The sequence below is a fragment of the Syngnathus floridae genome, chromosome 10 (genome assembly GCF_059516105.1).
Source record: "Syngnathus floridae isolate MCC-2025c chromosome 10, RoL_Sflo_1.0, whole genome shotgun sequence".
Taxonomy (NCBI): Eukaryota; Metazoa; Chordata; class Actinopteri; order Syngnathiformes; family Syngnathidae; genus Syngnathus; species Syngnathus floridae.
This window is the reverse complement of record NC_142422.1, coordinates 449,103-472,453: the sequence shown is the minus strand read 5'-3', so window position 1 is coordinate 472,453 and position 23,351 is coordinate 449,103. Positions and strand designations below refer to the sequence as shown.

Below are 23,351 nucleotides of genomic sequence, written 5' to 3'. Positions count from 1 at the left end.
TAAACTCTGACACTCAAGCCGCTCTGGTTAACCGTAGTGCTTTTTATTCGATGAAGGTGAAAAAAGGGGTGTAACGCTTTTATTGGGACACCTGGCCATCATGCCTAGGAGATAAATAGAAGGAAATACGAACACCCACTCGGTACTCAACTGTAACTTTCTAAAAAGTTAGTGGTTAGCATGTGTGGTTCGAACGTGGGCTGCTGGGAATCCAACGAGTGATTTAACAATGAATAAAATAGAATAGCCTCTTAAAATGACCATCTTTGACACTCAATAGAGTGAATTTAATCCCCACCAGCGGCACTGTGGTAATGATTCATTTATTCAATTGTAAAAAAAAAAGTCCAAAAGTCTGATTGGCTGCAGCGGCTTCGAGATACTAATAACCAACTCCACTCGTCTCTATCATAAAAGAAGCGTATTTATGAGAAAACGCTCTAATTGACATGACAAATAGTAACCTGCAGGGGAGGATGTGCATGGGTCCTCCTCATCAAACCATCCGCCCACGCCATTTTTTTTTTTTTTTTTTTTTGAACAATTATGCTGAGACAACAGCTATTACGGCCTGTTGTCCTTTATGATTGGTTTTTCCAACACACTGCCACTTGTTAATAACTGCGCCGGCCGGGGGCATAGGAAGGACACCTGCTCGCTCCCATCAGCTTCACTGTCAATGGATGTCGGTCCCCACGGCCAGGAGAGGACGGGGAAATAGTTCACTGCGCCACAAAGAACGACAGGTAGCGAGACTGGGACACAAATACTGGCAAAGGGGCTTCTTACAATGGCCAACATCATAATTGGAGCAGCAAACGCAAATCTAATTTTGTTATCTTTAATTCCTTGATCATTTGTTGAAATTAAATTGAACATGAATACAGATTTTAATGTTAGTATTTGCCTAATTACTGTGAAAAGGCTTTCGCTAAATGCTAACGTTACGTTTTGACGCTAAAGCACACGGTAGCACACTTAGCTATAGCTTACTGTAGCACTTTAAAAAGTGCTACTGGTCAAGATCACAGTTTGGTTTAAATAGAAAATAAGAAACGTTTTGATATCAAGATTTTGTTTACTGCTAATAATGGTTTGAGTGAGGCACTCATTTTCGGCTAAAAACATCAAACACAATCCGAAAATAGAATCGACGTCTTACCTTCGTGAGGTTCTGCCACGATCTGAGCTACAAGCTTGATGATGTCATTCGTGCTAAATCAACCTGCTTGCTTTTCGATGGCTAATCAAAAAATAAATTTTTTTGAATGCTCTGAAAACAATATTCGAACAAATATTTTATAAACTTTTATGCCACTAGCATGTTATAGTAATCACCATTCTATCTTTTTTACAAGTTCGTTCGTTCGTTTGTTCGTTCGTTCGTTCGTTCGTTAGTTAGTTAGTTAGTTAGTTTTTAATTATGTATTGATTTTTACCTCCCTCTATCATTCATTTTCTGTATTTGTTGATTGCTATCTTGAACGATAGTCCTACAAATTTGTATTACATGTATCATTTATATTGATTACTACATTTGCTTCTTATAGACATACACTTAACTTTATTCATCCCTTGTGATTGCTCCATGTATTTGCAAATTTTGTATCATCTGTTTTTACAATAGAGTAATGAGATAGATAAGATAGATAACTAAAGAAAGGTTCTACTTATAGGGTTGTGTATATGCTGTACATATGTGTGTATGATTAGGTTTATTGTGTATATTTTCAGTTTCTTGTATTTTTGGACACTTTAGGAAAGTGAATCAAATTTCAGGATGGAAAAAAAGGTCTAAGGAACGACAAATATTTGCTCTGTTTGATCATAAAATCTCCATATGCTCCTGTTACTATTCGTGCAAGCTACATAAAGAGCCCTGTCTTATCCATGGCTAACTACTCATTCCCATGTGTCCCTTCACATCGGCAGTGAACTCCAGGCAACGACAGTTGGGTAAAGAAGAAAAAAAAAAAAAAGTCCCCGTGCTGCTTTTGAGCCTCAAGCTTGACACTTTATTGATCCCCCTCTCATCTAATCAGTAGCCTTGTCACATTATAACAAAGGGGAGCCAGGGCCAAAATGAAAGCAATTTATTTCAGCTCAGCCAAGATTGCAGGAATGGCTTGGCCGCCCGCGTTCGTTTTCCAGGGCCTTTTCGTTGACAATCCGAGAGGGCGAGCGGAGCGGCTGGAATCAAAACAACGGAGTGGCTTATTCCGTCCGACCGATCGACGCCGGTGGCAAACAAACACTCCAAGTGACTGGCCTGTATGACTGCTCTCATTGCAGCTGGCCAGATGAACGCTGAATCAATAAGGAAAGAAACTAAATGTGCCTTTAGACTACGTATACAAACAATTAAGTCTTGGCCCAGGTATGGGAGGCTTCCCTTGTAACAGTTGTTCCGTATCTGCCGCAAACATAAATAAGAGTCGCCATTACCATTTAGATTGCGGAGGCTGGCCGGCGGGCTCGACACACTTAATAGAATGAACACTTTGCACTGTATAGGAGAAAAGCTGCCTGCGTGCCTGCCTGCCTGCCTGCCTGCCTGCCTGCCTGCCTGACTGCAAACACTCGGCAGCTGCAATTTCTGTTTGCTGTCAGATGTGGCAAAAGCCTCAATTGAGTCCCACAGGGGCCCCGAGACCCTTTCATTTACCGCCGCAGGCGCTGTCCGAATGGGCAAAAGATACACCTGGTTTGTTGATAGCTTGCTTGCTTGCTTGCTTGCTTGCTTGCTTGCTTGCTTGCTCGCTCGCTCACTCGCTCGCTCGCTCGTTTGGCTTGGCGGGTTGGTCGATCGGTCGATCGGCCTCCAAAGACTATCATTGCTAATTTGATGTAGAGCTTCCTGGGCTCGAGTTCCGCAAAGACAAATCCCATTCAGCACCTGTCATGCCAGACGTATTGCGTGATGTTCTCCTTGTCGGTATCAACAAAATTATCGGAGGACTTACGCTAACAAATTGTAATCGTTTAAAAAGCGTTTTGTTTATTATTGTTTTTTTCCCCTTCGTACAGCAAGGGAGGAACAAGGACTGTGGCTACGCGATAAGGCGTCGGGTCTCTTTGGCTGTCTTATCTGTTTCCTCCGTCGTCTTACTACTGCCACTGCTCCGTCGGCGGCTAACAATAAAAAGCCCTTTTTTTTTCACCTGCGGATGGATTTGCGGGATGTTGAAGTGTGAAAGGCGCTGCCAAGTCTCACTATTGAACGCTAGCCCCCCTCATGTAGTAGTCAGAGAGAACTCCCGGCGAGTCGTTGGCTCATCTTTACAGGTACTGTTGACGCGGGCACACTGCGAGCCGTGCTGCTGTTTCAATCAGCCTCCACTTTGCTTTGTTGATGATAAATGTAAACAATTACGAGCCATTTTCTATATTCTTACCTACGTAACTGTATGGCTCACCGTTACCGACTTGCTTGGAACGGACTTATTACTGAATGCGTAGGTTTGTTTTTAGGTGATATTTTCCTGTTGAATTCAGAGGGTGATGAAGTGAAATTGTGCTATGGAGAGTACCTGCTAGAAATGTTGTCGTTTTCTAATTAATGGTGTTGACCACCGTTTCAACAACACATCTTTGTAAGGGCTTGTTGTCCCATCATTTTCGTGTCATATCAAATTCTCGCCTGAATGTTCACAACAGGCCGTTTTTTGTTCTATTTTGCTGTTGACCCGATGACCGGGCCATTCACAAAACGTGATTGGCTGTGAAAAGGCAAAAGAAACAAGGCCGGAAAACATGAGGGGAGGGGACGGGATGGGAGGGGAGGGGGTGACATCCCTGTAATGCAGCTTGAGTGACGTTCCCCCCAAAACGGCTGCACAGTGCCATCTAGAGGGGCCTTGGCTTTCTGAACAAGAAGGGGAAATACGTAAGTCATCCATTTCTGCAGGTATGAAAACGTATCTGATTTTGTTGCCCCCACATGGTTCTGCGTCAACAAAAAAAGGGCAACAAAAAGATCAGCCACTACGTGTCCATTTTGCTGCAGTTTGATGTTGCAAGTGTACCACCTGCAGATAAAACACCCTCATCACTTTTCCTGCCCACTGAACTCACTCACACTTGATGTTTTCCATGCACACTTGTCAGTCACCAAAGTCAAACGTCACTTGACTTGTTTTGGTGAAGGATTTTGACATCAACAACAGCAGCAGCCTCTGAAAGGCTTTAGTCACTGCAAGGTTAAAAATGACATTTTCACAACAGGAACGCGGATGTATTATACTAATATCCCCCCCCCCCAAATAATCAGGCCAGTTACAAATATTTGGAGAATGAAATAACAATATCTACCTTTTGAAATGGGGCTGTAAGCAAATGTTGATGTATTTATTTCGTTTTCATTCAAACTGTTGTTGGTTACAAATATGTTCTAATTTTCCAGGAATCTGGCTGAATTGACTTTTGCGGAGGTTGTGCTCGAGACGACTAGACACAGAGCGTCAGCGGGACTATCAGGTGAGTCTAGAATCGGTGCGATTTGTTTTACGGAAGGGCAAAATAGGACATTCGAAATTAACTTAATTTCACCACTCCATAATGACAGAGGTCAGAACTCCTGCAGCTCTTGCCCTTGCTTCTTATCTCAAGAAAAAGAAATGTTCCTTTTGGGCTCATTTGGACTTTTTAGCAATGTCACGGTTAAATTCAGCTTTTTCAATTTGTCTGGCTCGGAATAGTTTGGCAAAAATATCTGATCCTTATTTTGCAGGACTGTGCAAACTTAAGGATCCGTGCCTGAAAGTGAAGGCAACTCAGCCATTTTGGATGAATTCTGGCTTTCATGATATGGTGAGTCTATTGTGATATATATATATATATATATATATATATATATATATATATGCTTCATATGAAACACGAGTGAGGTTCATTGTCAGAATGCTGCGGGCCATTCCTGAAGGGAAAGATAGCGCTTTTGTTCTCCATCTCCCGCGCGGACGTTTCCAGCATCATATCGTTCCGCCTCGCAAATCCCCCACACGAGATCTTCCCCCCCCCTCGGCAGTTGGCAGATGTTCGCTCGCTAGCGGCATGTTAATCTTGTCGGGTAAAAAGAAAACTACAGCGCCCCTGTGAAACGTTTTTTTTTTCCACTAGGGATGGGCTGAGAATTCACTAGGCGGAATTTGGTCTTGTTGGGGATTTGATCAAACTGCCGTTTGTATGTTTTGTGAAGCAGAGGAAGCAACACGAAGGGTGCCATTAGCCGAAAACATGAAAACAATTGCAACTAAGCTGCCAGCTAGGTAAAAGTAGCAACATTGAAAGCAGTTAATAAGCAGCAATAGTAGTTGAGGAAAAGTCCAAATGATGTTTGGGAAAGAGGCGGGAACAATTGCAAACAGGCGACGTACAGATAGCGGCGTCATGATGCAAAAAGAGGCCATTTTTGCTTCTTCCATTTGTAAGAAGCAAAAATGGCCTCTTTATTTATTTAGGGTTATTCTGCCGTCGATAAAACGTATCCTAGCTATTCGTGTCACTCAAGAACAAAGGAGTCGCTTACCAAAAGTGCCAATATTAGGGTTTTTACTTTTATTGACGACACGTGAAACGTAGTCAGTCATTTGTATAGCTAGCTAGCATGACTGGATAGCATAGTTGTAGCTCAAATAGCAGTGCCTTTTGTGTACCGGTACTTTATTCAGGTAGCGTCAATTTTCTTAGGCTCTATCACTTTACTCGGACAGAAATAACTCAATTATTATTATTATTATTATTATTACCAGCCATCTACTTTGTGGACTGAACCATTCGGGTTCACCGCTCGGGCGCATTGTGATAAAGCACTGCACGTAAGCGATGCTTAGCTCATCATATCGACTCACGTTATATTGCACACCATGTTGCCGGGTGCAAAAAAAAAAAAAACACCCTGGGCAGTTCTCGCTGCATCGGGGATGTGTTTGAAATATGCGACGGGAGAAGCCAGACGGCGGATTCGCCAGATGTTTCCTCGCGAGGTGCCGGCATCGCCTCGCCCTCGGCACGACAACAAAGACACGAGGAGAAGAAGGAGTTCACTGAATCATGAAGTTGTCTCCTCTCCCTCGGCGCGTGTGTCACCGATGCGCAACTGCTTGCTTCGCTCCCATGCATTTCCATGAATAACTAAAACCGATCCGTTCGATGATGTCGGTTAACTTTCATGTTATTCTCATTTTAAAACATTTCAATGAGATCAAGAGGTGATTTTCTTTGCTAGTACTTTATGCATGATGACTTGGTGTGTCTACCGAGTGGCCGAAGCGGCAAACAGCCTGGAAAGGTCACTGTGCATTGGAAGTTGAGTCTAAATGTTCCCCCAAAGGTTCTTGAAAGAGCCCTCATTTGAGAGCCTTTCTGTACATTTTGCGCAATCAACCTCTATCCAGGCACAGCCCCAAAAGACGGTAAGTATGTGGAAAAGAAGCACCCGAAAGCTCCGGCTGAATAGAAGCTGATGAGCGTATACGTAGCAACGCACTCCCGCTGGTGCTTTTTCAGCACACAATGGCGTTCTAAGCGTAGCACCGTTTCCCGGCCGGCTCTCCCGCCTTCCTTTTATTCCAAGCTTCGCAATACAAAATTGCCACACGTGACACCTCACATAAAGCGTCGGCGGCGGCGGGCGGGCGGGCGGGCGGAACTGTACATGACGTATGCGGAGTTTAAAGCCAAAGAAATGATTGAGGCATCATTCTGATCATCCGTTCAACCGGACCGCTCATTAGAATTATGTGGATATAGGCTATACCATAACTTGTTGTTTTGGTCTCTTAATGCTTAACTGTGCTACATGCTATTTGAACTCATTCACTTCCATTTTAACTGGCCTGGCAAGTTCACCTTTGCGTGACTGCATTAGGTGGCCAACAATAAAATAAGCTCAAAATTCCTCAGGAGAATGTAACAGCAGAGTAAATGTGGCCCATTACAATCCAACGCTGGGGAGCTTGAGCAACAAAAAGCCTCTCTAGTTTGCAAATCAAAAAAAACAATTTCATCTTCCTCCATCCCCTCCTGTAAATCACCTATGTCCTTTTTTTGACAGTTTTATTGGACGCATGAAAAAAAATCAGGCGCCCGCTAAAGGCCGCCTGGGCAAGACGACAAATGAGAGGGCACGGCGGGACAATATGCGGCCAGACGTGATAGGACAAGACAATCTGGGACGCGAGCGGGAAGTTAGCGGTGAGTTTTATGTGCTTGTTTACTCGGGAAGACGAGAGAGGACGATGACGCTCGACGCTAGGTCGCCGTGACCAGCGCGGGTCGGGACGCACGCCTCTCGGAATGAACGGCGGGCCGTAAACCTCGACAAAGTTACTTTGCTACAGGGTATTGTGCTCCAACATTGCTCATTCGTGTAGCCTCTATGCTTATAGACAAGTAAATAAGCGCCGCACTTTTGTACAATATTCTAAAATCGAAATGACAATTCAATGTTGCCTTGGTGATTTGGAGTCAAGCTTGGCGTCAACATTTTGACAAATTAGTTTGTTTATGGCTTAACAGTGACACTTCATAAAACTTTGCTGAAGAAATTCAAGCACGATGTTGATTGGAATGAAAATTCTATCAGCAAGAAGAAGTAAATGATTATTCGGGAGTCTTTTCAAGTCGAGCCGCAACAATGCGATGGAGGATTGTTGTTCGTCTTCTCTGTCACCAGCTGCTGTTGGGCGTTCAAGCGAGCCGCCGCACGGTAAACACGTTGATGAAGAGCGCCGGCTGTTAAAAAAAAAAAAAAAAAAGGGGGTTGGGAAATGAGTTTCCCCCGCCGACAAATAACCATATTAGGATGAATTAATGCCGCCGGTATTAATTAACTCACAAAAGCGGGGAGATGAATACATGATGATGATGCAATCAGTCGCTTTAGTTGGTGCAAAATGGAATTTGAAACTTCTTCATGGCAGAGATGTCAGTCATATTACCCCTGAGGGATGAGAAACAGTCGCAACAAAGTATCGCCAAACCAACAGAGCGTAATGCATTCGTTCAAAAACATTTTTTCTCAGTCATTTATTTTAGGCCTTTATTTTTGGAATAATTCGTATACTTTCCGTTCAATGAGTACTTTTGTCTGTTTTATGGATTTGTTGTTGTTGTTGTCTTCTGAGATTTTTTTTTGTTCATTTTCTTCATTTATTGATTCATTTTAACGCAGCATGATGTATCCATGGAGCATAACTGTCATCACATAACTGGCATAACTGTCCAACTGAACTAAGGCAAACATTGCTATTTCCATCCAAAAACAGGAAACAAATATACAGATATCCCCAAAAAAATGAAAAAAAAAAACCAAAATTGGGGGGAAATTGTAGCATAATAACGCTGTTAAAGAAAACTGCTGGAATTTTTTGTTTTATTTTAAAAATATAACAGAATATAAAGAAAAGATACCCCAAAAATAAATCGCTCCAAAGAAAAGTTACTTTTCCAAGTGAATGCGATACGCTTCATTTGTTAAAGTGCATAATATGCATAGCATCGCATAACACATCAAAACAAAGTCCAGAATAGTTTTTGCTTTGACAAGATCAACATTTGAGTAAGGCATTTCAATATTTGTCTGATATTTCTGTACTTTTATCGGTGTTCCCTGAGATATTTCTGAGGCGACGGCTGCGGAAGTAACACGCAGTGACAGCGGCCTTGATTAAAACATGCGGCGGATAATGAAATACGAAGCGACACCGAACTCACAAAGCGAGTGGGACACAATGAAAGCGGCGTGTCTCGAGCGCCCGCTCCAGCGCCCGCCCGAGCTCAAAGTCCCGCTCTGCCCACCTGCTCGCCACGCGCTCTCCGGAGAAAGGCTTGGCGTCACACGCACCTCCATGATTTATGAGCCATCTGTCGTGTCTGATGTTCTTCTGGCCCAAGACAGGATGTTCCCGGCCCCGGCGTTGGCCCTACCGGGGCATGCCAAGGTCCACGCTAATCAAATTAGGGCAGGGATTGTTCAAATGTGCTATAGGTATGCAGCTATACCACGGTACGAGGTACGAAAGGGAATTGCGGCCTGAAGCTAGTTCAGTTTTCTTTCACTTGCGACTTAAATATATTTCATCTGTAAGAACAAACTTTATTTAGATGGGATGTTGCATGATCAGAAACAAAATAGATAATGGCGCCATTGCTCAATTGCTAGCATTTACAATCTAGATGTAACTCCAAACAAACTGGATACTTATTTAGTATAGTACTTATTTAGTATACTGGCGATACCGCTAGCAACAAAGTGGCTCATCTATTGCCACCATTTGTATGCCATATACATAAATTACGCTGATTGCACCTTTAAGTAAACGCCTCATGAATATGTATGAAGCTCCACATGGTAATTATCAGCAGGTCAAACTGCATTTGCATCTCATTGGTCTTTTTGTTTTTTTGTGTGGTTTGAACTTGCACTGAATGCAAACTGATTTTTAAACTCATGTTTTCTTTTCGGACACCTCTAAATTGTCATCAAGCAGCGAATACATCCGAGGAGCTCGGTGGGACCAAATACTCTTTGGAAATGTTGATCTCCGATTTGTCAGGGTCCCGTGTTTTTGTTCTCCAAACCGTTTCATGAGAAGAACAGTTACCTATCATGAACAAATGCATAAAACAAAATACAGCAGATTCTAAACAGGCTTAACACACAGTTTAACACGTGTTGTCGAAATACAAATGCAAGAACTTCAGCGTTGCGTTCAATTGGTCCATAGTTTGTTGCTCCCCATGCACGCGGCCAACGAACGTTGCGTATTTACGGGCTGTCGGCTCTCACTGCTGAGCGGCCGGCCAATTACACGGCTCAAAATGTGTTATTCAGCAAAAGCAAATGGCTCCTGACTGCTGTGAGGCAGCACGCTGGGAGCGGCACCGCTAAAAAAAAGGAAAAGAAAAATCTCTGCGCAAGGGCTTTCATTTGGGATGTTGGGTTTTTCTTTCTTTTCAACGTGGAAAAGAAATGACAACCGCTTAACTCGACCGTCGACGTACTTTAGCAGGAGAACTGCTGTGTTCCTACTCTCACTGAAGTTGGTCTATTTGGATTGATTTCACTGTTTAAGTCCTTTGAGGGCGATATTAAATGCACTGACGGCTGGCGCACACACCGGGAAGAATGGCAACAAGCCAAGTACTTGCCATGTACTGCCCGCGCCTCCCAAATGACACCGACAGAAGGAGCATATGCTGAGAAGTCACCTCCATCCGCCGTCCTCTTTTCCAGCAAGCGGGATGCCAAACATTAGCAAACTATTTTGTTTGCTCGAGTGCAAAAGCGTCTTAAAATTGAGAATGCAAGCGGCTGCGATGCGTGTTGCTTTGGGCTCAATCAATAGAACAGTGGTGTGCGCGGCGCCCCCCACCTGCCACCTTAATGAGGCGAAGGCCAATCACTAGCATCCTCCACACCTTTTTTTTTTTTTTATCTCCAAAGCCAAAAGGAGAACAACGGGAGGCGTGACCTTCATTTTTCCCCCCGACAACTTCAGATGCATCATTTCAATATCTTTGTTATGGCGTTCAAATGACATTTGTTTGAAATGCCACTGTAAACATTACAAATTACAAATCAGAGTAAGTTTTTCAAATGCCTTTCTGATGAATCAACGTCATCCAAGTAAAGACGTACGCTGCTAAAAAAGCAATATTGTTGGTAGGTTAAGATGTTTGTAAACAAGAAGTGGTTCTACTGTTGACCCCTGAGGGAGGGACTCCTTTATGTTAAATGATTAACACATGACATTTTGCTGTTCTGAAAAACATTCATCCAGACTATTAGTGCATCATTGCTAGTTTTTGTATTAGGATTTACTGATTTGCTACATTTCCCGAGCCTGCTTATTTTTTTCCCTTTTCTTCATTTATCAAAAAATCCTACTGAGCTTTCACACTCCTGCCGCTCCGGCTGCAGGACGCGTCCAGATGTACGGCACTATCCGCCAGGTACCTGCAGACACGAGTCATCTGATTCACATGGTGTCACAGCCAGATTTTTATTTTTATTTTTTTTTTGGGGGGGGTGCACATCCTTTCCTGGGCATCTGAAGCCAATGAAAGTTGAACTTTTCGCTCTAATCCCTCAATCTTGTCTAAATTCTAAGCAGTGTTGCCAAGTGACTATGAGGTAAACCGCAGAATTGATGCCGAGGCTCCACTTCACAATTTGCTACTCTGCATTTCAAGATGTATGAGGGTAGTTTTTGCTAAGATTGCAAAAAACATTTTAGGGACATAATTGTTGATTCATCACAGCATTATTTTCAACTTGACTCAGTCTACGTGGAAGTAGTTAATTACCGCGCGGAGGGACATTCGAGACAGCGCCGTGAAAAATGGAGGCCACCCACGTCGGAGCGAGGCCTGACAGGTGCCCGCATCCCCGTTGCGATTCGCCGCTAGCGTCCGCTCAGGCCGTCAATGCGACGCATCGCAAACAATATTTGCTGACTTCTCTTCCCTCTAATTGGTGTGCGATTTAAAAAAGAAAAAGGGGGGGGGGGGTAACACAACAACACTGGCATTGTAAATTAGACTGCAGGGTGCTTTTTGCTTATTCGTCTTCCTTCTGGGAAAAGGCGGGGGGGGGGCTAACACGAGTCTGTGAGTTAAATGACAAGAAATACACTCTCCAAATTAATTGTTTGTCCCAAACTGCCGCCTCAGCATGATTTGAACTTGTGAAGCGATTATGTTGACTGCAGCATGAACGCAGAGTTGCTAATTGTGGAACAGCACGCTACTGTCGAAAAACACAAAGTTGCTGTGAAGTTTTCTGAAGGTACTATATGTACCATCTCGGCGTGTCAAGTGGTAGCAACCACATGTCAAATATTTCAAATCAATTCAAAAGAATTAGACATGTTTCAGTTCTGTTGGATATTATATATGTTTTAATTAACTGTCATTTTTAAAGAGGGCACAGATTAATCAAGTAATCCCAGTAGCTACGTACGTTAAAGTAGGTTGCTTCGAATCAAAATGGCCGACTTCCTGTTTGATTCCCGGCATGGGTCCTTGAGACATTTTTTGTGGGTCGTGTTACGACGAACACGTCCGCCCACTTTCAGGTCGATTTACGAAACTAGTGTCGGGGGCCTAATTTGTTTCCGACTTGTAACACACCCAGAGGCTATCAATTCAATTCACTATTTCTTTTTTTTCTACACATATTGCACTCCCGTAGAGAAAAGAAAACACTCAAGCTTCAAGGTCACCAGCAGCCAGTGAGCTAAGAATCATATCGTGGTGCACACGTTGAGCTGTGTACTTGGAAAATGAGCCGTTTTGCGAATCTGCAGTCGCACCTGTGGAACAAACGCTCGCTCTTGAATACAAAAAACGTATAAATGGTCATCATTGTCATCATTCCATTTGTGCTCCCCGCGGAGGCCTTTGCGAATGAACGCGCGTGGTACTCCAGTGCCATCTGTTGGCTCGAATGAAGGCCCTTTTTTCTCTTTCCTTTTTTTTTGGCTTAGTTTTGATCACAGGTGCTGTTTGACAGAAGGTCAAACCTTGGACAAATCCTGGAATCTGTTCACAAGCTGTTGTTTGCTGCTGCTGCTACTAGCGTTGATGCCAATTTGTTCCCCGTAGCTTTTTTTCACCATGGCATAAGTTTGGAGGATTTTTTCCAATTCATGAGTTGGATTTGAAAAGTAATTGAAGACATAAATGGACACGTGTAGGCAACATATTCATCACTCATGTAGAATCCCAAACAAAATCCGATGATGACACTTTGCCAAAAATAAGTCATTCTTAAGATGCTGTTAAAAAAGCCAGAATAGTTGATGCTTTACGTCCATTTATGATCAAATATACAACCAATGTTTATGTTCAAACTGTTCTTTAAAGCCTTACAACATAGCAAAGGTTCTTGCTAATTGTTAGCCTAACAGATGCAAATTTGTATTCATTTATTTTGTTCTCAATATTAGCTGAAACTCAGCTCAGTGACATGTTTTTTGAATCGAAAAAAATGTAATTGGCAAGGCTCTATTTAATTGGAGTAAAATGGAGGACTTTTTGAACGATACCACCTCAAAGTATGCCTCTTGTCGACGTCGCTGTATTTCGAAAAACATCCCATTGAAGCAAGTGTAATTATACAGGTGAACAGATGGGTAGTTTGTGACTAAACAATGGTCACGGCCCTGATTTCCCACTCACGGCTCACCTATTGAACGGCGGCGGCGCATTGTCAACACAGGCTGTATTCGGTGTACGTACATTGTCTTTGTATACTGGACTGCGTGCGTTGAAGCACTTTGCATTGTGCGCCGAGGTTCGCCGAGAAGTCATTTTTCCTGACACTTCTCAGCTCGGCTGCGAGTCGGCCCGGAAAGCACTCACGTCGGTGGTCTGGCGGAACAATGGCTATTCAGGGGAAAGAGGCTTATAAAACAATGATGGTGGAGAATAATGGAGCTCTGCGGGCTGTTTACCCCGCAACAATGAGCAGTCGGCGGTGGCAAATGATGATGAGCGGCGGGCGCGACAATGCCAGCCAGACTCGACAAACGCGCACCGGCGCTCTATTTTGTTTAACCTGCTGCTCGCTCGGGATCCCCATGAGAAAATGGGGAAGTACGTCAGGGCGTATGCGCCGTGGAAACTTACACGCTGATATTGGTCATGATAATTGTGAGTTGAAGCATCATCAACAAGCAACCGTGTCAGATCGACTCAGCCGCCAAATGGCCGCAAACCTTCCGAGCTTGCGACCGACCGCTTGTGTTTTTTCTTCCACTATGTTGTAAGGCTTGGCGCAAGCAACACTCATCCTCTCCACACTCCCTCAGCGTGCGCATGTGCGTGCGCGTTGCCATGGTTGGCGTTTCCTTCCCTCAACGCTGTTGTCCCGCCGCCCTCGGCCACAAGTGACCCGCCATGCGCGAGGTTGGAAATCAATAGTCAATTCCATTTTAGCGTTGCAGCGTGCGACAGGTACTAGATAGAAGTGGATTGGCCGCGTGTCTGCCGCCGCCGCCGCCGCACAAGTACAAGTCCGAGCCCGACTGACCTCCCCGTCCTTTGTCTCTTTTCACATTTCTCCGGCTCCAAGCGGAGAAACGACGCGCCTCTTCAAGTGTGAACACCCAATATGACAGATAATTCAATTCATGACTCCAGACAAGCATGTCAATACATCTTCTTAGTTGGCATATTTTGGTCGATACCGCCAAGGAGTTAGTATTTCGACTTTAGACGCTCACTGAGCTCAAGTCTCATGACATTTGCAGCTTTCACAATTCACTAACTGGCTCCCCTTTTGGTTTATTTACATTTCTCGATGTAATTCATTTGTTTGTTTCTACCCAAAGCTGTGTTGCTTAATCATTCGTTTACTAAGTGGCACACAGTTTGCACTGTGCCTCATTGTAGCGCTGCCCATTTCAGTGTCAGACTTATTGGTGACAAAATCAAGTGTTCCTGCCAGCACGCATTTTGAAAATATACGTCCGTACATATAAAAATACATGATGTAAAATAGATCAAATTACAGAGCACCATCTCTTATTACCACAGCTATCCAGTCTATCAGTCATCATAAGTAAGTTAAAAAAAAAGTGTCAATTTGATATCAAACGTCCGTCGAGACAGTTTGCGTGTGTCCACGCATGCTGATAACAACACACGCGTGGAGAAGAGGAACAGAAAGTCATTCGCATGCACTCAGCGCATTTCAGCACATATGCTTGCTCCATCTGCGACTTTAAGCACGTCTGAATTTTAACGGCAGGCGACGTGTCACTTTGTAGACAAGCTACAAATTTCATCTTTAATGCAGGCAGGTGGACACCAAGGCAGGGAAGCGACAACAGGATCGAAGGATAGTAAACAAGTCACAGGAGGACACCAAACCAATAGGGGGGGGGGGGTAAAAAGCTCATGATGAGACGTAATTGTAAAATTTTACATCATGACATTTACAAATCATGTAACGGTACCTATTAACATAACAACCTGAGTACAGAAAGCACTCGGGAAATTTCCATCATTTGCTGTAGGATGAGTTGACGTTGCAATTGCTCGCATGCTAACAGTTGGTTAGATAGCATACAGCAAGCTAGCAACCTGAATCCCAAACTGGCAAATTTTAACATGATAATATACGAACATCATATTATATTGGCATATACGTATGATTCCCTCCGGATTGTACCACATTTGGGGTCATTGGAGGTCCAGCTTGGCCCTTCATCTCTTAAGCGTTAGCCGTGGCCGTGATTACGTCAGAGCCGACTGCGGTTAACGACTGTGTAATGTCAGGCCGCAAGGCCATCTTTGCAGCTGCGTGACTAATGTGAGCTCAGTCACGTCTGCAAAGAGGAGGAGGCCGCCATCTTATTAAGTACGCTAACAAGCGGGCTAATCAAAAATGGCGGCGGCGATTCATCACTTAGCTTTGGGGGCTAATTTCTCCTGCTTGCTGAAATGTAATGCCCGGCGGACGGCGGCGCGCGTGTCTTCCATTACTAACGATTAGCAGCGTGGTGGCAGCAAAAGTATGGCCTCGTGAGTTGACTAGTTAATGTACAGTGGAAATAAAACGATTACACATTTTTGTCATCGTAAATGTACTGCGGCACATTTACGGTTGCATAAGCTAAGAAAAGCGCGCATGTTAGATATTAGCCAGATATCTTTATATATATAGATATATAGATAGCTGGCTATCTAATACAATCTGGTCACATTTATTGGAGTAGGTTGACTTGCACAGTTCACACATTTGCATTGTTTGACAGCTATCATTCTTATTAAAAAAAAAAAAAACTTTGTTGTTCGATGATTACATGACATTTCATGACCACAGGTCATTCCAAAGGGTTCATAGACTTCTTGCAACAGTATTTGTTTTGACCATACTTGAACAACCTCCCTTGTTTTGGTTTGATTTTTCTTCCCCCTCCTCCTCCCCGACAGTCCGTCTGCCCGTCCGTCCGTCCGTCAGTCAGTCAGTCAGTCAAGGGCCTCTTCCTGGAAAGTTGCGCTCCACTTTCAAAACAAGGACGTTTGGCTTCACGAGCACACGTGAAGCGTAGCCACTCCGAGCCTTATCCTGTCGTCTGCGGTGAGTAGATAAACTCTAAATTCTCTGATGGCATCTCTGCCTGACCTTCAGTACACTTGTTTCTCCTTCTATTCATAATGACCTCGTGTATAATTCATCCGCTTTTATGATTAGAGCTTCCAAGTGATAACATTTCTCTTCAATGTTGCCAATGTTTTTTTTTTCTCAAAATATGGACAGACATTGATTTGTTCCCAAGTGATAACATTTTACTTAGATGTTAGCATTTGGGGAAATCGTTTTCCCCTCTGTACACATTTAGCTTTATGTTTGTTGACTTGTTTTATGTCCAGGAGAAAGATTTCCTCCCTTAAAATAAGTGAGAATTTATTACTAGGATAAAAGATTCTTGAGTTTGATGTTGACATTTGCAAATGTTTTCCCTGCAGTATGGACAAGCGATGATGAGCCATGTCATTGTTACATTCCGTCAGTTGAAAAAAAAAAAAGACAAATGTGAGACAGCAAACATTTGTCTCAATATAAACAATTTTTCTCTGATGTTGGCTTATTTTCCTCATAGCATTGTGTGTTTACGCGCTTTCTATTTATTCGAAAGAGGATGTGGAACCAATATCTTTCCTCTTCAAAGAAAAAAATCTGGGAGCAGGTAACTTTTATTCCAGACGAATGTCAAACGATGCCATGTTTGTTTGGCGTTAGCACTTGTTAGCGTTTTCACGGTCGAACTTTCGTAGCATTGCGTGAGCATGTTTGCACACTTGCCGTCCGTTTAATAGACATGTTTAACTGCTAGCTTGAAAAAAGAAATAAATGAATTAAGTGAGACTTTTTTTTTATGCCTGCTCATTTAAAGGTCAATTTGAAAGGCTTCAAGCACAAAGTCATATTCTTATCTAATCATTCCTTCTTCAGAGTGGCCTTGTTGTGACAAATAGGTCCACAAAATGGGGAAGTGGCGTCGAGTGTGTAATTGTACGGTGTGTCAAGGATGTTGCTAAATGCTGAAAGTGTTGCAATAATGGTCCTCGTCCTCAAACATCAGCAGCGCTAAAGGAAACATATGGCGGCGGCGGCTGTACTACAATCATTGCAACACAATTGCACACGCCTTCATATCACTTACTGTCATTATCAGAGTTGCATTTTTATAGCTAAAGGTGGAACCTTACAAATCTGGAGTCGGCATTTAAAAAAATGTATACAAAAAACAACAATATATACGCGTGTGTGTGTGTGTGTGTATATATATGTATATATATACATATATATATGTATATATATATATATGTGTGTGTGTGTATGTCATACCAATTTCCTAATATTCCAAGAAGTCGTTTATGTTATTTTTCAAGGGAGAATCATACGATTTCCGTTGTTTTTCACCATAAGTCCTATTATTCACAAAGAAATGCAAATATTACATCAACGACAATATCTGCTGGAAAACAAACCTCGGAACGCAATTTCATGCACACGTGTAAATGGAACCTAATACGTGTCGGTCTTTACGAAATTTGCTTGCTCGCCAAAGCAAATAGACTTTTGGAGCCTTGGGCAAACCACCTGCTGGGACTAATCAGACATTTTCAAATGGAAAAAGCAAAAAGGATTGGGAGGTCTTTATGCGGGCCGATGATAAGGAATGAAAATTGTTCTCGCATCTTCAACAAAAGAAGCAAACAAATGATTTCATTTCTCTTCTCTGGCTGCGATTTAATGACACCACCCAAAGTGAATCGCTTTGCCATCATGTTGCCAAGGAACTAAGTTGGAGTGAACTTTTATTTTCACTTGAGAGCAACTTGAAAGGTTTTGTAATGGCCTAATAAAATAGATCCAAATATTTTACATAATTGGGTCACTTGTAGAATTCAGCCACAGTGTGACTTTCTGCTACAATGCGGCTGTCATTCCGACTTGTGTGTTGAAAGACAAAACCAGGGGAAGTTTCCTCACACCGTCTCCCGGTCCTGTGTGTGTGTGTGTGTGTGTGTGTGTGTGTGTATGACAAAAGGTTGATTAGCAACAACACAATTGTGCATGATAACATACGTATATTTGTGTTTGGCATTTAAATTTGCAAATTGTCCCTTTTAATTCACCATACGTTGGTTTTCTATTTTTTCGTTTATGAACAATTATTACTTTTACTGTAATTACATTTGTGTGCGTTTTCTTTTTAGATCAGTTCCAGTGCCGACCAGCAAAAACACCGACTTCAGTGGCGGGTTTGATGTGTGTGGAAGGGTGAGCAGCAGCAGCAGCAGCAGCAGCAGCAGCTTGTTGATGAGACCACATTACAGGTGCAATTTGGTGGAAAATCATCTGATCTATTTTTTTCATCCATATCCTTCATAGCTTAAGTCCAATCATTTAAAAATGAATTAAACCTTGCGGAAATGTGACACCCCATGTCTCTTTTCCAACCGCCTGACAGGTTTTGCCGTCATGGCGTCGGCGTGGCTGTCGCTGCTTGTCACCTTGGCGGCCGTGAAGGCGGCGCAATACGGTAAATATGGCTGTCAGGAGGAACGTGACGGAGGGAAATGATTCCAACGTGATACTGTAGAAAAGTACGGGAAAGACAAAAATACGTATACAGTGCCATGAGAACGGCGGTATTGTTTTAACAAAAGATGACTGAAGTATGCATAGTCTTTTCAATTAAAAATTCCTTTCTTAGAAGTTTGCACTCATTCTTCTTGTCTGTTTGCAAGAATGAAGTCACATTTTGTGCTTCAACCAAATGCATCAATAAATGGAAATACCCCAAAAAGTATCGATAGCGGCCTTATTTATCATCGCAGAATAATCGCGAATAATTCTATGAACTCGACTGTGTTCCTTCTTAGGGAATGACAGGCGACCGTGCGCGAGTATCCTGGCGTCCAGTTCGGTGGTGACGCTGGGCTCGCCCGTCACCGCCACCTGCGTCATCCGCGACGACTGCCCCGCGCTCGCCGGCCAAGTGGAATTGCGGCTCGACGACCGGGTCCTGTCCGCCGTGGTTCCCGTGTCCGACGTGAGCGGCAGAGCCTACCGAGTGGTGATTCCCGCTTTCAACCGCAGCCGGGCCACCCTCACCTGTTGCCACCGGGCGGCGCCGAGTCACATCATCGCGGGGCTGGAAATCCGAGCCGGACGTAAGCACAAAAAAACATATGTATATATATCTCATGCGTGCGTAGAAGGTGCCATATGTATGATATATCATATTTGGCTACTTTAGATCCACCCCCAGTGCCACAGAACTTGAGCTGTCAGGCCAACCTGTCCACCCACGAAAGCCTGACCTGTAAGTGGGATGCGAGCCCGCCAGAGTCCCACCTGCCCACCAAGTATACGCTCCACACGTACATCGGGTAAATATTCCGACGGCACCTTTTGACGCTGATTAAATGTCACTCTTGGTAGCACTGGTGGAGCTGCGGGGGGGGGGGGGGCTGTGCCCCCATGGCCCCTCATCTGGATCCGCCAATGGTAGAAATCTGAAAATGTTCCTGTGGATGGATTGTTTCTTTCAGGGATTTAAAGTGGAACCACACGTACGAGCTGCCTCCAGGGGTCCGCAGCTATACCATCCCTCGCGCCGGCTTCGTCTTCTTCTCGGAAATGGAAATATACGTCCAGGCTGAGAATGCGCTCGGACAGACGAGCTCGGCGCGCCTGATTTTGGAACCTGTCAGCTCAGGTGGTCCAGCGGTGAATGCAAACTCTTTCTTGGCACGAAAAAGAAAGAAATGTTGTTATTTCCGATTGTTTTATTCCAGCGAAATTTGAGCCGCCGAGGATTACGAAGCTGGAAGCGTGGCGTATCGGCTGCCTCAGGCTAATTTGGGACTTTTCCCAGCACCAGGACTGGATGAAGGAATTTGTCAGTCTTGAAGCGCGACTCAAGACTGAGGCGAGCAGCTTGTGGAGCGAGCCAGCGGTAAGTACGTCACCCTGCTCCTCCATTGGAATTGCGCTTCGTGCCGCTGTAATTCCTGCTTGCGGCTCCTGGCCCCATTCAGATTCTGGACCAGATGACGCCCGAGAGGCACGTGTACCAGCGTGGTCTTCTGCACGGGACAAAGTACCTCGCCCAGATCCGAGTCCGATACCAGCAAAGTCCCTGGAGTGAATGGAGCGCTAGCCGGTCCGCAGTCACCCTGGAAACCGGTAAGCCCGCTCGGAGTCATTCTGAGGTAGCGGACGGAGCCTCCGGACAGTCGGGTGGAAGTTTAAGAAGTTTCTCTTGGTATCCCCCACAGCTCCCACTGGGGCCCTCGACACATGGATGAGGGTTACCGGGAATCGGGTGCCCAACCAACTCAAGATGCTTTTGTTTTGGAAGGTACTGCACACGCTGCAATCTGCTACATTTGGAACGGCGGCCCTTACACTTCTCGTTTGTTTGTTTGTTTGTTTTTCTTTCCTCCAGCCGTCAGCACGATTCCGAGCCAACGGTCGAAACGTTTCTTTTGTGGTCTCGGCGCTCAAAACGAGAGGGAAGCTGTGCGCCACGGCCGGGAATCACTGCGCCTTCCACGTTCCCGAGAAAGCCAGGAAAGTGTATCTCACCGCTCTGAACGCCGCCGGGAAGTCCACGCCGACGTCGGTCCGAATCTACCGTCCCTTAGGTATAGCCTGGAAACACGTTGCTGCGGGAAACGACTCCTTTGTGACAATGTCCGTTGTGTAGCCGCAGCCGGCGAGGCGATATGGGACGTCGGGGCCGTCGGTGACGGGTCCGTGTCGGTCCGATGGGGAAAGGTGGCGTCGCCGAACGTCATTGATTACATTGTGGAATGGAGACCTCTGTTAAACAGCGACCTATCTCTTGTTCACTTTGAGACCGCAGCATGGAATTCATCCAGTCTTAACCTAACAGGTACTTTCTGCCTTAGTTTGTGACACGATATCTGATGATACGATCTATTCTTCTTTAGCAAAAAACAAAGTCTTGACATGTTTGGAGACCAGTGACAGATGAAATATGAATCGACACGTGAGATTCATATTTCATCTGTCACTGGTCTCCAAACATGTCAAGACTTTTGTCAAGACAATTTGGTCTCATTTTTTCTCCCGGAATATGGCAGCCATTGTTTTGTTTGTCATCTCAACCTGGCCCAGGAGCTTCCAGATACACTCCAACTTCCCTCTCTCTCTCTCGTCCACAGGCAACTTTGAGCCGTACAAGCCCTACGGGATCTCCGTGTATCCCAGGTTTAAGAACGGCATCGGCCCGCCGAGAACTGTTCATGCCTACTCGCTGCAAAAGGGTGAGTGGTGTAACAGTGCCCCCTTGTGTGTGGCTGAAAAGAGAGGGTTAGGGTTAGAATTGAGCCTCAATTCTCGAGTTTGGGGATCGCAGTGAAATAAATATAAATTCTCGGAAATCGATGATTCAAATATGCAGTTACTGTATTTTTTTCTAGATGATGTTTTTATGGAAAAGATCATCAATGTAACACTCTTTATTTCACTATTCCCCCATTTTGTGTCATCCTTTTAGCACAACACGAATAAATTGGTCACTCCTACCCAAATATGGGTCTTCCAAGAGAAAGGATCATTTAATTATCGCCAACTTTGATCCTTTTTTTTCTTTCAGCTCCATCTGCGGATCCAAAAATAATCATTAAAAAGACCTGGCAGTACCACGTGGAACTCACCTGGGATGAAATACCTTTGGACCGGCGGAACGGGATCATTCAAAGCTACAAATTGTTTTACTGGGACGAGACGAAAAGGGTACATGGTAGGCGAAGATTGATTCCAAATGCAATGAGTATTTTGCGTACGTAAATCCACGTCACGTACGGACGCGTCGATGTCGTTTCAGTGGCCACGGGAGACCCGGAAGAGCGGAAAGTGGTTCTGACTGGCCTCAGCTCCTCGTCTGTTTACGATGCCGTGTTGATGGTTAGCACGCACGGCGGAAGCCGCAACGGCTCCATCTTTCACTTTGACATCAAAGAAATGGGTTTGTTGTGTATTGTTTCCACCCACTTTTAATCCAAATTGTAAACAATCAGCAGCAGCAGCAGCAGGGTACTTTTTTGTTATTGAACTTTGAAAAAAAGGCTTCAAATTGTTGAAGTCACAAGTTCAGTCCAACGCAGCAACATTAAACCAAGTGAAACACACCTTGGGTATTAAAGCCATAGCCGTCTTACGGTAGCTTGGTGCTAACACAGAATGCTAGCAAAGTGAAAAGTCATCAGCTCTCTGGGCAATTCACAAGCTACTGTCATTATATTCATCTTTTTTCATCGCAGATCCTGTCTTTTCCATAATAATTGTGGTGGCCACTTGTGCTTCTTTCTGTTTGGTGATCATTCTTCTGCTCAAGATTTGTTCCTCCAAACATAATTGGTAAGTAAGACAGAAGCCATGCTACGCTGCTACGTTCAGGCTGTGACCGTGTTCCATGTCATTCATTCATTCATTCATTCATACACTCACTCACTCATTCATTCATTCATTCTCTGCGGTCTCTTTTCGCAGGCTGAAGATGCGTTTTTGGCCCGATGTTCCTGATCCTGCAAACAGCAGCATCAAAAGCTGGACCTCCGAATCCACCCAGGTGACACGTCGGCTTTATTTTATGATTAGAAATCAATTTGCGCCATTCTCCGCTGTCCACAATATTGGCCTCCGACCCGACTTTATGCAGGATATCCGAGCTTCGTGGGACTTTGATGAGCCAAATCCGATCTATCTATCCCACTTGAGCTTCCTGGAGATACCCCAGAAGCCCAACAAGGCAGAAGACGTCACCGCTTGGTTGAACGACGCGGAAGACACCAGCGACCTCGGCGAGTCCATGTGCGGCTCGCCGTTCATCCCCGGTTTCAGCTCCTCCAACAGCGACTCGGTGCCCTACGCCACCGTCATCTTCCCCGCCGCGCACTCTCATGAGTACTTGCGCTCCGAATCCACGCAGCCCCTCCTACAGTCGGAAGAGTTGCAGAGTCCCAAGTGTTACCAGAACATAGGCGCGGCCGAAGACTCGCAGGTCTTTTTTGGGCCCAAAGAGGACACCGTCGTAGCCACCATCCAGTGGGAGGACTTTCCTTTTCTCAAAGCGTTAACCTTGAATGACACGCAGTGATTGATATGACTTTACAGGGGGCAATAGAAGACAGAAAACGCCTTTCTGTTGACTTTTGAAATCAAAGGAATATGGTTTGATTCTTTGTATCATTCGGCTTTTTCAAGATAATAAAGTTCGGCCTTTTTTTAATGAAGAAATGCGTCACATCGTATCGTGCAAGTTTAACCATAATGCCATCAGAGTTCTTGA

General features: G+C 44.3%; 2 protein-coding genes and 1 long non-coding RNA gene across 9 annotated transcripts in view; 1 reads left to right on the top strand and 2 right to left on the bottom strand.

Annotated features, from left to right (window-relative positions):
• The window catches only part of zc3h12aa (zinc finger CCCH-type containing 12Aa), a 155,398-nt gene extending 154,211 nt beyond the window's left edge, over positions 1-1,187 (bottom strand). For all 3 annotated transcript variants that reach the window (XM_088387972.1, XM_088387971.1, XM_088387969.1), the window contains exon 1: positions 1,163-1,187. The gene's annotated coding sequence lies outside the window, so the exon portion shown is untranslated. The remainder of the gene's footprint in view (positions 1-1,162) is intronic.
• On the top strand, positions 549-23,299 carry csf3r (colony stimulating factor 3 receptor). 5 transcript variants are annotated; one of them, XM_088387954.1, is made up of 21 exons: positions 549-746; positions 4,403-4,476; positions 4,730-4,809; positions 7,055-7,194; positions 15,946-16,093; positions 18,241-18,304; positions 18,495-18,566; positions 18,910-19,200; positions 19,287-19,419; positions 19,582-19,748; positions 19,828-19,988; positions 20,071-20,218; positions 20,311-20,393; positions 20,481-20,679; positions 20,742-20,930; positions 21,223-21,324; positions 21,657-21,803; positions 21,888-22,028; positions 22,324-22,420; positions 22,553-22,631; positions 22,722-23,299. In XM_088387954.1, exons 7-21 carry the CDS (start codon positions 18,506-18,508, stop codon positions 23,157-23,159), a joined length of 2,436 nt encoding a protein of 811 aa, XP_088244080.1. In that variant the 5' UTR covers positions 549-746; positions 4,403-4,476; positions 4,730-4,809; positions 7,055-7,194; positions 15,946-16,093; positions 18,241-18,304; positions 18,495-18,505; the 3' UTR covers positions 23,160-23,299. The 5 variants fall into 5 exon arrangements, with proteins under 5 accessions (XP_088244080.1, XP_088244077.1, XP_088244081.1 ...); XM_088387951.1 differs by having other exon boundaries at positions 18,241-18,360; XM_088387952.1 differs by lacking the exon at positions 549-746 and adding an exon at positions 3,142-3,285 and having other exon boundaries at positions 18,241-18,360.
• Positions 7,134-9,116, bottom strand: LOC148391519 (uncharacterized). The gene is made up of 3 exons (XR_015861022.1): positions 8,846-9,116; positions 7,838-7,942; positions 7,134-7,734 (listed from the first exon to the last, which is right to left on the bottom strand). It is a non-coding gene; the product is annotated as an uncharacterized LOC148391519 (long non-coding RNA).
• Positions 23,300-23,351: the final 52 nt, after the last annotated feature.